At 45.0% G+C, this 12,333-nt stretch overlaps 1 protein-coding gene across 1 annotated transcript in view; it reads right to left on the bottom strand.

Annotated features, from left to right (window-relative positions):
- The window catches only part of LOC124622285, a 285,108-nt gene that overhangs the window by 56,925 nt on the left and 215,850 nt on the right, over positions 1 to 12,333 (bottom strand). The window contains exon 4 of the mRNA XM_047147952.1: positions 5,319 to 5,460. Coding sequence (XP_047003908.1) covers positions 5,319 to 5,460 — 142 coding nt within the window. The remainder of the gene's footprint in view (positions 1 to 5,318; positions 5,461 to 12,333) is intronic.

Below are 12,333 nucleotides of genomic sequence, written 5' to 3'. Positions count from 1 at the left end.
CACCTGTCTTTCAACAACATCTTTGCCTCTTTACTTCCGCCTCGAGTGACATCCTGCCCAAACTCTTTGCCTTTACAAATGTCTGCTTGTGTCTGTGAATGTGCGGATGGATATGTGTGTGTGTGGGAGAGTGTATACCTCTCCTTTTTTCCCCCTAAGGCAAGTCTTTCCGCTCCTGGGATTGGAATGACTCCTTACCCTCTCCCTTAAAACCCACATCCTTTCGTCTTTCCCTCTCCTTCCCTCTTTCCTGATGAAGCAACCGTTGGTTGCGAAAGCTTGAATTTTGTGTGTATGTTTGTGTTTGTTTGTGTGTCTATCAACCTGCCAGCGCTTTTGTTTGGTAAGTCACATCATCTTTGTTTTTAGATATATTTTTCCCATGTGGAATGTTTCCCTCTATTATATTCATATCATTAATTTGAACCCAACAATTACGTTTGTTATTGTCACTGTTACATCACGAAATCTTTTCTGTCATCTTATTTTCTCTTTCTGTTTTTGCCAGTAGTTTGACTTTGTATTCACCTTCTCCTTTTTATCGTAATCTACTACACAACTTTATCCCGCCTATATATACTCAATAATACGTAACCCACTTCCAAACCATAACCCAAAAAAATTTTTTTTTCCGTTTTCAACACTACCACTGCTATAAAATCCACCGTTTCTAGTTCACAAACAGTTCCTTTCACCTATTAAACTACCATTTCGGCTAGTTCTAATAACTTTTGCTTTATTTCCGTTTTTCCCACATCACTGATCATTTTTAGCCGCTTCCCACAGGTTTTAACGTCATTATTTCTTCGTCAGACAATTGTTAGCCTCATTTTCATAATCTGCCACCACAAAACCACTCCTTTTAATACATTTACACGTAGTTTTTTCGAAATTTTCCCGAATTTCTCCACCCGTTAACGTGTTTTGGCGGCAACACAACCACCTAACCTTTATGCACATCGTTGTCTACCAACCCAAGTTCACCACAGGATCAACATAGCCGAGCTTTAACCAACACTTTTTCGCCTTTTTTCACACCAGATCTCCAGTTGCTTTCTAGTTCACCTTTATCTCTCCCCATATATTTTTATTTTCATTTTAATTTCAGCCTCATGTTACACTTTCCACCTTCTAATACCATGTCACCCTCACAACACCCCCACAACGACCCCATTAAGTTTTATTTACATTCCCTCCGCAAACATGTCTTCGCCCTAGCCAGATTACACTCCCATATTTTATTTTCTCAGGCTTGTCTGACATTTGGCATTACCCCCAAAGGCCTCACACTTAAAGTTCCCATCTCTGGCTGCAACCCTTCTTTCCATCAGTCCCTATACCAGTTCCAAACTGAACAATCCATTGCCCTCACCCACCTAATCCTTCACCTACACATCAACTCAGCCAATGAACACACCCGTCAACTCCTATCCTTAATAAAAGTCCTCAATCTTTCCTCTCTCACATCCACACCGGCTGTTCAGAGCATCCTCCTACAGGCCAACCGCAAATTAGAACAGCATGCCACCCTCCACCTCAAAAAACTATCCAATCTCCTGGTTTCCCACCTCCGGAAAGGCAACTCACTCACCCTTCATAACCTTTCCAGCAAACCTCAACCTCCTCTCATTGCACAAAAACCCAGTCTCTCCCATCTACTCAATCTCCCACTTCCAGCTCCACTCCCTCCAAAACCTCAAAATTCCAATCAACGCAATCAGGAACCACAACACCCTAATTCAGTAGTTAACCTTTCCTCCAAACCTCTCTCCCAATCCGAAACCTCTGCTCTATCCAAAGGCCTCACCTTCAGCCCCACTCCCAGATTCAACCAAACAGCCCTCGTCAAAGATTTACTGTCCTACACTCATACTCTCTGCTGGAAATATCACTTTGCCACGAAGAAAAATGATCCTAATCCTACTCCTAATGATCCAACTCCCCAAGACACTATCCAAATTGAACCCTGTCTGGAACAGTTCCATCCTCTGTCACAGCGGGACCCACCTCCTCTTCCTCAAAATCACCCTCTCCAAACCTTCCAGGAATTTCTGACTTCCAGCCTTGCCTCTCAATCCTTCTTAAAAAACCTTAATCCTACTCCCAACATCACCACTGCTGAAGCCCAGGCTATCCGTGGTCGGAAGGCTGACCGATCCATCGTCATTCTTCCGGCGGACAAGGGTTCCATGACCGTGGTACTTGATTGTCGGGAGTATGTGACTGAGGGACTGCATCAGCTTTCAGACAACACTACATACAATGTTTGCCTAGGTAATACCATTCCTGATGTCCAGGCGGAGCTTCAAGGAATCCTCAGAACCTTAGGCCCCCTACAAAACCTTTCACCTGACTCCATGAACTTCCTGACCCCACCAACACCCCGCACCCCTACCTTCTACCTTCTTCCTAAAATTCACAAACCTAATCATCCCGGCCGCCCCATTGTAGCTGGTTACCAAGCCCCCACAGAATGTATCTCTCCCTATGTAGATCAACACCTTCAACCCATTACATGCAGTCTCCCATCCTTCATCAAAGACACCAACCACTTTCTCGAACGCCTGGGATCCTTGCCCAATCTGTTACCCCCGGAAACCATCCTTGTAACCCTTGATACCACTTTCTTATATACAAATATTCTGCATGTCCAGGGCCTCGCTGCGATGGAGCCCTTCCTTTCACGCCGATCACCTGCCACCCTACCTAAAACCTCTTTCCTCATTACCTTAGCCAGCTTCATCCTGACCCACAACTTCTTCATTTTTGAAGGCCAGACATACCAACAATTAAAGGGAACAGCTATGGGTACCATGATGGCCCCCTCGTACGCTAACCTATTCATGGGTCACTTAGAGGAAGCCTTCTTGGTTATCCAGGCCTGCCAACCCAAAGTTTGGTACAGATTTATTGATGACATCTTCATGATCTGGACTCACAGTGAAGAAGAACTCCAGAATTTCCTCTCCAACCTCAACTCCTTTGGTTCCATCACATTCACCTGGTCCTGCTCCAAATCCCATGCCACTTTCCTTGACATTGACCTCCATCTGTCCAATGGCCAGCTTCACACGTCCGTCCACATCAAACCCACCAACAAGCAACAGTAGCTCCATTATGACAGCTGCCACCCATTCCACATCAAACAGTCCCTTCCCTACAGCATAGGTCTTCGTGGCAAACGAATCTGCTCCAGTCCGGAATCCCTGAACCATTACACCAACAACCTGAAAACAGCTTTCGCATCCCGCAACTACCCTCCTGACATGGTACAGGAGCAAATAACCAGAGCCACTTCCTCATCCCCTCAAACCCAGAACCTCCCACAGAAGAACCACAAAAGTGCCCCACTTGTGACAGGATACTTTCCGGGACTGGATCAGACTCTGAATGTGGCTCTCCAGCAGGGATACGACTTCCTCAAATCCTGCCATGAAATGAGATCCATCCTTCATGAAATCCTCCCCACTCCACCAAGAGTGTCTTTCCGCCATCCACCTAACCTTCGTAACCTCTTAGTTCATCCCTATGAAATCCCCAAACCACCTTCCCTACCCTCTGGCTCCTACCCTTGTAACTGCCCCTGGTGTAAAACCTGTCCCATGCACCCTCCCACCACCACCTACTCCAGTCCTGTAACCCAGAAGGTGTACACGATCAAAGGCAGAGCCACGTGTGAAAGCACCCACGTGATTTAACAACTGACCTGCCTACATTGTGAAGCTTTCTATGTGGGAATGACCAGCAACAAACTGTCCATTTGCATGAATGGACACAGGCAAACAGTGTTTGTTGGTAATGAGGACCACCCTGTGGCTAAACATGCCTTGGTTCACGGCCAGCACATCTTGGCACAGTGTTACACTGTCCGGGTTATCTGGATACTTCCCACTAACACCAACCTGTCAGAACTCCGGAGATGGGAACTTGCCCTTCAGTATATCCTCTCTTCTCGTTATCCGCCAGGCCTCAACCTCCGCTAATTTCAAGTTGCCGCCGCTCATACCTCACCTGTCTTTCAACAACATCTTTGCCTCTTTACTTCCGCCTCGACTGACATCTCTGCCCAAACTCTTTGCCTTTACAAATGTCTGCTTGTGTCTGTGTATGTGCGGATGGATATGTGCGTGTGTGCGAGTGTATACCTGTCCTTTTTGCCCCCTAAGGTAAGTCTTTCCGCTCCCGGGATTGGAATGACTCCTTACCCTCTCCCTTAAAACCCACATCCTTTCGTCTTTCCCTCTCCTTCCCTCTTTCCTGATGAGGCAACAGTTTGTTGCGAAAGCTAGAATTTTGTGTGTATGTTTGTGTTTGTTTGTGTGTCTATCGACCTGCCAGAGCTTTTGTTTGTTAAGTCACATCATCTTTGTCTTTAGATATATTTTTCCCACGTGGAATGTTTCCCTCTATTATATTCGTATATCTATATACATATTTAGACAAGCAAGCTCACCTCGTGTACCCGTGACAACCATTTCCAGCAGCCCAAACAACAATTCCAGTCCAAGCTGCCGGACATGGCAGACATGTGGTGAGGTGTGCTTGCTTGAAGAGAGAGAGAGAGAGAGAGAGAGAGAGAGAGAGAGAGAGAGAGTGTCCTTCTCTGAAGAAGCTTTGGCCAAAACCTAAAGTGTAAGTGTCTTTTTGTTGTGCCTGTCTGCAGCTCTATATATCATCTGTACAGTGAGTAGCAACCAGGAGTTTCCATCGCTCGAAATTCCAGGCAGTTCTCAAAAGGAAAGATTAAGGTTCTTTCTGTGTATGGAAAATGTAAATGATTTTCTGCTGGTATTTGTCAATGTGTTCATGTTACTGTAGCAATGGAATGGTTTCCTCTCATGAAATGTTAATGTGGTATGCTACATTAAAGTATTGGTAAATTTCATGTGTATTCCAGAAGTATATGTTTATGTTGTTTAAGTGCAGATAATGATGCATCACATACTAATAATTTGTATCAAAAGAATGGAATATGAATATATTTAAGTTCTGGAAGCCTTAGAAGGAGAGGTGGTAGAAGTGAAGAAGGAAAAGAATGAGACCAACTGGATTACTTCAAGGATATGCTAAGCACTGTCGAGGGCATCATCCATCAGAACTGGACTAAATGCCATGGTGTTGCATCAGGGAAAACAAACTGTGAAGGGAATAATATTAGAAACAAATGACTAACCCACATTCCTCAAACTCAAATCCTTCGTTGGCTGTTGACTCTTCAAGAACCCATCATAACTTACAATGTCCTGAGTCTTTATAGCACAAAACTTGAATTCCACAGGAACACATACATGCTTTTACATCATTATCATTTCACCTACCAAGATCATCACTCTCAAAGATGAGGTTCTCATGGACACCAAGTCTACGGCAGAATTGGATGAAATTCTCCATGTTGTCCCGAGAGAAGAAGCTGCGTCGTGCAGCATTGTCCCAGCAGCGTCCACGGATCACAGGTACCTGCTGTGTATCAAATAAAACTTCAGTGGACATCTGGTATAAATAGGTAGCTCTTCAGACTTAGACATAAATCACTTTTTACAAACAAGAAAATAAAAACATCTTGGGCCTTAATCAAAGCTTATAAAACAGCTATATTCTCCTGATAGCATAGACTTTGTTGCATGACCAACAGAAATACTCATCACCATAAGAGTTTTGTTATCAAATGTTCCCACTTTTTTTATCTCAATGAGGAAGAGAGATGATGTGAAATGATGGAGGAGGTCTAGTGAATCAGGAACAGATCAGGAGATATCCACAAGACATTCAGTACAAAGAGAAGGGAAACAAAGAAAGAACAGTGAATCAATCACTTGGAAAACGTTGCCAATAGTATTTATTCATTCTTTTCATCATCAGTAGGAGCTTTATCTGAGTCAGCTATAATGATGTGGTAGTTTACAAACGTTCACTCCCACACCCATTTGTCATGAGAAAAGTTATCAGACAAGTATGAAATTCAAAGGAGATTACAACTGTTATTCTTGACACATGAAGGTGAATAAGGTTTGTGGAGATGTAACTCTGTGGAGTTGCCTGGAACAATATTGCTGCCCTGAGGTAGCTCAACTAACCTCTCTGGACCTGCAGTTAGTCTGCTCCGATTGACATTTGTGACAACATGCTTGGTACCTTGTAGGACAATAAAATATTTTTGTGTGGATTTGTACAACCTGTTAGTTATTATTATATGTAACTATTACTGAGCCCATACCTCCTACAATGATGACCCTGAAATTTCAATCTTGCCACGTTTATAAATTCTCCCATGCCGGTCTGTTGTCCTTCATTGCTGCAGCTATCTCCAGCTCAACCATTTCCTGCTCCGAAGGATGCCTGTCTCAACTCTTTGTCAACACCAGTGAATTCCATGAGCTTTCTTTGCCTCAGTGTGATACAATTTTTCCAGAACTTGGGCAAAGTGTCTGATTCGGTAGCGTGTAGTGAACCGATGACAATGCTTCCATTGTTTCCATGTCTACCATGCCAGATCATGCCACTTCACACCAAAATTGCCAATGACATGTGTTCTATTATCGGTGCATCCTTACCAGTGGCAGCACTGCAATGGTGCTTGGTGACTATTTGCCTAGAAATTCTGCTATGACAACAAATGTTATTCTGGACAGACAATGGCTTCCTGCACTCCATTTGCCAGTACACAGTGTTCTGAGCTTCCATGTGGGAAGTAATGACACTTATTCCTGTGGACACTTCTTTAGTGCCAGTGAATCTACATGCATTTAACAGTCCCTCTGTTTTGCAGAACTGTACGGACACCGACCAGAGTTCCATCATAGTTGGTCAATACTGGCTCCTGCTAAATGATCCTCAAACCATTTCCAATTATTTGCCACTTTCCAGACAAAAGAACATGGATTCAAGTGATTTTCCTGGACATAAAAGTGAACTACCCGACACAGACCACGTCGTCATGCAGCATTCGCATGTGTTATCTGCATCACCTTAGTGACATCACATCTCTGCACTATGGTGGTGGGGGAAGGGGGAGGGAGGGAGGGAGGGAGGGGGTTGGAGGCTCTGTGGGGACATAAATCTCTGGAGTCATGTGGAACAATATTGTCACGTAGAAGAAGGTATAAGTAGATGAATGACGAACACTAACTTCACTTAACGAGCGAACTGCCTCTGGCCAGAACACATACAGTATATATACAGTTACAGAACATCCCAGCACAATGATTCTTGACATTTGTAGATACTTCTAGAATGTACCCGAACCGAATATAGAAATTAAAATTTTAGAGTTCAGGTGAGTTTTGAACTCATGACCCTCCATGAGACAGTCTAGTATCGTAACCACTACACCATGGTGACTGCGGTACTCAGCCTCTTCTGTGACATTGCTCCCCCCTCAGCTGTGGATAACACCTGGCCAATGTAGTCATCGTCCATGTCCACAGTGTCTCTCACGTTACGTCCTCCCAGTCTGGGAACGAGTCATTAGTCCTGCATACTCCGACTCCTGATGACTGATTCTCGCCCTGGCAGTGATCTTCTTAGAACTTCCTTTGCTGCTACGCTCTTCATTACCTTTCTGCTTGTTGCCTGTCGCTGGAACTTCGAATTTACCCTGGGTTGCAGGATCCTTATAGGGCTTCATTCGAAGGACGTGGACCGTATCTCTGATCTTTCGTCTCCTTGTGTCGGGGTCGAAATCTTCAACTTCGTAAGTAATATCAGACAAACTGTCTTACAACCTTATAAGCTCCAAAGTAGCGCCTGAGGAGCTTCTGAGAGAGATCAACCTCCCAAACAGGAGTGAAGAGCCAGACGAGGTCACCAGGCTGGTAGACAACAGGGCGGTGGATCGTGTCATACCTTCGACGATCATTTTCTTGAGCCTGCAGCGTGCAGAGTCGAGCTAACTGCCGAGCTTCCTCAGCTCTGGTTAACACCTGGCTGATGTAGTCGTCGTCCACGTCATCAGGATGTAATGGAAACACAGTGTCCATCGTCGTAGTCGCCTTACGTTCACACACCAGGAAAAATGGCTTAAATCCTGTGGTGTCTTGTTTGGCAGTGTTGTAGGCAAACGTCACGAAAGGTAGCACGTCATCCCAGCTGCTCTGCTCAACATTGACGAACATTGATAGCATGTCGGCCAAAGTCTTATTAAGGCGTTCGGTAAGCACGTTAGTTTGTGGATGGTAGGCAGTCATCATGTGATGAGTAATGTTGCACCGACGGTTCATCTCCGTCACAAGATTCGGTTGAAAAACTCTACCTCAATCCGTAATGATTCCGTCACCGTGTTTTTCGTGTTTTAATACAATGTCTGCCATGATCAATTTGCCTACCTTGAATGCTTCGACTGTTTTCACGGCTTTTGTAATGGCATAGCGTGTCAGATAATCAGTGCAAACAATAATCCATCTATTGCCACTAGCAGACGTTGGAAATCGTCCGAGGAGGTCAATCCCAACACGCCGGAAAGGCGTTTCGGCTGGTGGAATTGGTAAGAGTTGGCGAGGTTGTTTCTGAGGAATTACCTTTCTCCTCTGACATTCTTGACAGTGCCACACATAGTGATGGACACTCCTCAATAAACCTGGCCAGAAAAATCTCTTGTGGATCCTATTGTACGTCTTAATTCACTACTGGCCGTTAAAATTGCTACACCAAGAAGAAATGCAGATGATAAACGGGTATTCATTGGATAAATATATTATACTAGAATTTACATGTGATTACATTTTCACGCAATTTCGGTGCATAGATCCTGAGAAGTCAGTACTCAGAACAACCACCTCTGGCCGTAATAACGGCCTTGATAGGCGTGGGCATTGAGTCAAACAGAACTTCGATGGCGTGTACAGGTACAGCTGCCCATGCAGCTTCAACACGATACCACAGTTCATCAAGAGTAGTGACAGGCGTATTGTGACGAGCCAGTTGCTCGGCCACCATTGACCAGACGTTTTCAGCTGGTGAGAGATCTGGAGAATGTGCTGGCCAGGGCAGCAGTCGTACATTTTCTGTATCCAGAAAGGCCCGTACAGGACCTGCAACATGCGGTCGTGCATTATCCTGCTGAAATGTAGGGTTTCGCAGGGATCGAATGAAGGGTAGAGCGAATGAAGGGTAGTGCCACGGGTTGCAACACATCTGAAACGTAACGTCCACTGTTCAAACTGCCGTCAGTGCGAACAGGAGGTGAGCGAGACGTGTAACCAATGGAACCCCATACCATCACGCCGGGTGATACGCCAGTATGGCGATGACGAATACACGCTTCCAACTCGCGTTCACTGCTATGTCGCCAAACACGGATGCGACCATTATGATGCTGTAAACAGAACCTGGATTCATCCGAAAAAATGACGTTTTGCCATTCGTGCACCCAGGTTCGTCGTTGAGTACACCATCGCAGGTGCTCCTGTCTATGATCCAGTGTCAAGGGTCACCGCAGCTATGGTCTTCGAGCTGATAGTCCATGCTGCTGCAAACGTCGTCGAACTGTTCGTGCAGATGATTGTTGTCTTGCAAACGCCCCCATCTGTTGACTCACGGATCGAGACGTGGCTGCACGATCCGTTACAGCCGTGCAGATAAGATGCCTGTCATCTCGACTGCTAGTGATACGAGGCCGTTGGGATCCAGCACGGCGTTTCGTATTACCCTCCTGGATCCACCGATTCCATATTCTCCTAACAGTCATTGGATCTCGACCAACGCGAGCAGCAATGTCGCGATACGATAAACCGCAATTAGGCTACAATCCGACCGTTATCAAAGTCGGAAACGTGATGGTACGCATTTCTCCTTCTTACACGAGGCATCACAACAACGTTTCACCAGGTAACGCCGGTCAACTGATGTTTGTGTATGAGAAATCGGTTGGAAACTTTCCTCATCTCGGCACGTTGTAGGTGACGCCACCAGCGCCTACCTTGTGTGAATGATCTGAAAAGCTAATCATTTGCATATCACAGCATCCTCTTCCTGTCGGTTAAATTTCGCGTCTGTAGCACGTCATCTTCTTGGTGTAGCAACTTTAATGGCCAGCAGTGTAAATGCTAAATGTCCGGTCTCATGTGTTTCATGGAATTTCTGTAGAACATCTAAGCGCATGTGTTTAGGAATCACTGGTAGCCACCTCTTTCCAAACGGATCAAAGTTTTTCTTGCAAAGTAATCCATAAACTACCTTAAATTGTCCGTTCACATCCTCTGACCGGTTTAAGGCAAGCATAATTTGAGATATCTTGGCGTCCTTCTTCTGCTCAGCAGAGAGATCCTGGAGTGCAGCAAGACAATCACTATCTTCATCAAAGTCTTGATGGTCTTGCACAGGGTTTCTTGAGAGACAGTCGGCATCTTGGTGTTTTTTTCCTGTTTTGTACACTACGGTAGTGTCATACTCTTGAAGACGTATTGCCCACCTGGCGAGTCGTCCTGTTGGATCTTTAAGACATGTCAACCAGAAAAGTGAATAGAGACACTGTCGAAATTTGCACATGGCCCACATCACAGCGAGACATTCTCTTTCTGTATTTGAGTAGTTTCTCTCGGAGTTTGTAAGTGTCCTAGAAGCATAGGCTCTTTTCCATCCGAAATTTGTACCAGAACAGCACCGATCCCATACCCACTGGCATCTATGTGTAGTTTGTAGGTGCTCTGTCTTCATACAGACCAAGTACAGGGTCAGTCGTCAGAGCTATTCGCAGCACATCGAAAGAGTCTTGGTGAGGACCACCCCAGATAAATTTAGCATTGGCTTTTAACAACTCTTGGAGTGGCCTGGCTTTGGTACAAAAGTCTTTGATAAAACGATGGTAATAAGAACAAAATCCGAGGAAGCTTATCTCTGATACTTTTAGGAATAGGAAATTCCGTTATAGATCTCACCTTTCCTGGGTCTGGCCGCACACCTTCGCTTGACACAAGGTGTCCAAGTATTTTGATTTCTTTTGCTCCAAAGAGACACTTTCTTGGATTAAGTCTCAGTCCACTTTATTGGAGACACTTAAGAACGGCCCTCAGTCTTTTTTACGTGTTTATCAAATGTCTCTGAGAACACTATAATGTCATCTAAATGACAAAGACACAGCGTCCACTTCAGGTGACAGAAGATTATCCATCATCCGTTCAAAAGTTGCTGGTGCATTACACAAACCAAACGACATTACCTTAAACTCTTACAGGCCCTCAGGGGTGATGAATGCAGTTTTCCCACAATCAGCCTCATCTTCTTCGATTTGCCAGAGTACATGTCCATGGTTGAGAAAAACTTAGCCCCCTTCAGACAATCTAGTGTATCGTCAGTTCGTGGAAGAGGGTAAACGTCTTCTTTAGTTATCTCATTAAGTTTCCTGTAATCAACACAAAAGCGCCAACTGCCATCCTCCTTCCTGACGAGGACCACTGGTGACGACCATGGGCTCTGTGAAGGCTGAAGGATGTCATTCTTCTTTATTTATTCTACCTCGTCGCTAATTATTCGACGTTCCGTTGCTGACACACGGTATGCTCTCTGGCTAAATGGTTGATGGTCTTCAGTGCTAATTCGGTGCTTCGCCATTGATTTATCTAATTTGCTCTTCACCTGTGGAGTGAAGCATTCAGAGAACTCTTGAAGAATGGCAAGTAGCTTCTTCTGTTGTTCCTGGTGATAGTCGAGCTAGAAGATCTTGTCTCGTAATGGTAGCGCCAATTTCGCCCACAGACTCGGCATGGGAGGTTTTTATGATGCTCAGCCGTTCGGCAATTAACGGTTCAGCGTTTGCTACGCACATGCGTCTTGGAAGGATCTGCAGTTCTCGGCGACAGTTAACTATTCACAATTCATCAAATTAGTTCTTGAACGAGACGACAGAGGCTGGGATGCCCAGGTTATTCTTCAGTGGTATGCTTCTCTTACATTCCACTACAAGATCCATGGGTTGATGCATGGCATGATAGTTACCTTTCTAGCGCTGACTGGAAGAATGATCACTTCATTCAGCACACATAGTCTCCACACACTCGGATGCACATCTTCCTGTCCACAGTGTCTCATCTCGTCTAGCATAATCTTCGAGTGACCACAATCTATAATTGCAGGAGAAGCTTTCAAAAAGTCCCATCCGAGAATGACGTCATGACTACACTCTTGTAAGACGATGAATTCTAAGGGCTGTGTATGGCCACTTATACCCACATGAATGACACATCTTCTTGTAGGTTTTACATATTTGCCATTAGCCACCTTCAGCAGAGATGTTTTGCTGTCGACGAATACGGTTTTCTGTAACTAACGACGGTACTTCTCCGGAATGACTGAATATGATGCTCCAGAGTCCACAAGAGCGTCGGCTGGGCGGCCATCCAT

This window comes from Schistocerca americana, chromosome 7 (genome assembly GCF_021461395.2).
Source record: "Schistocerca americana isolate TAMUIC-IGC-003095 chromosome 7, iqSchAmer2.1, whole genome shotgun sequence".
Lineage (NCBI taxonomy): Eukaryota > Metazoa > Arthropoda > Insecta > Orthoptera > Acrididae > Schistocerca > Schistocerca americana.
Note: the sequence above shows the minus strand (reverse complement) of the source record. Positions and strands in the feature narration are given on the sequence as shown.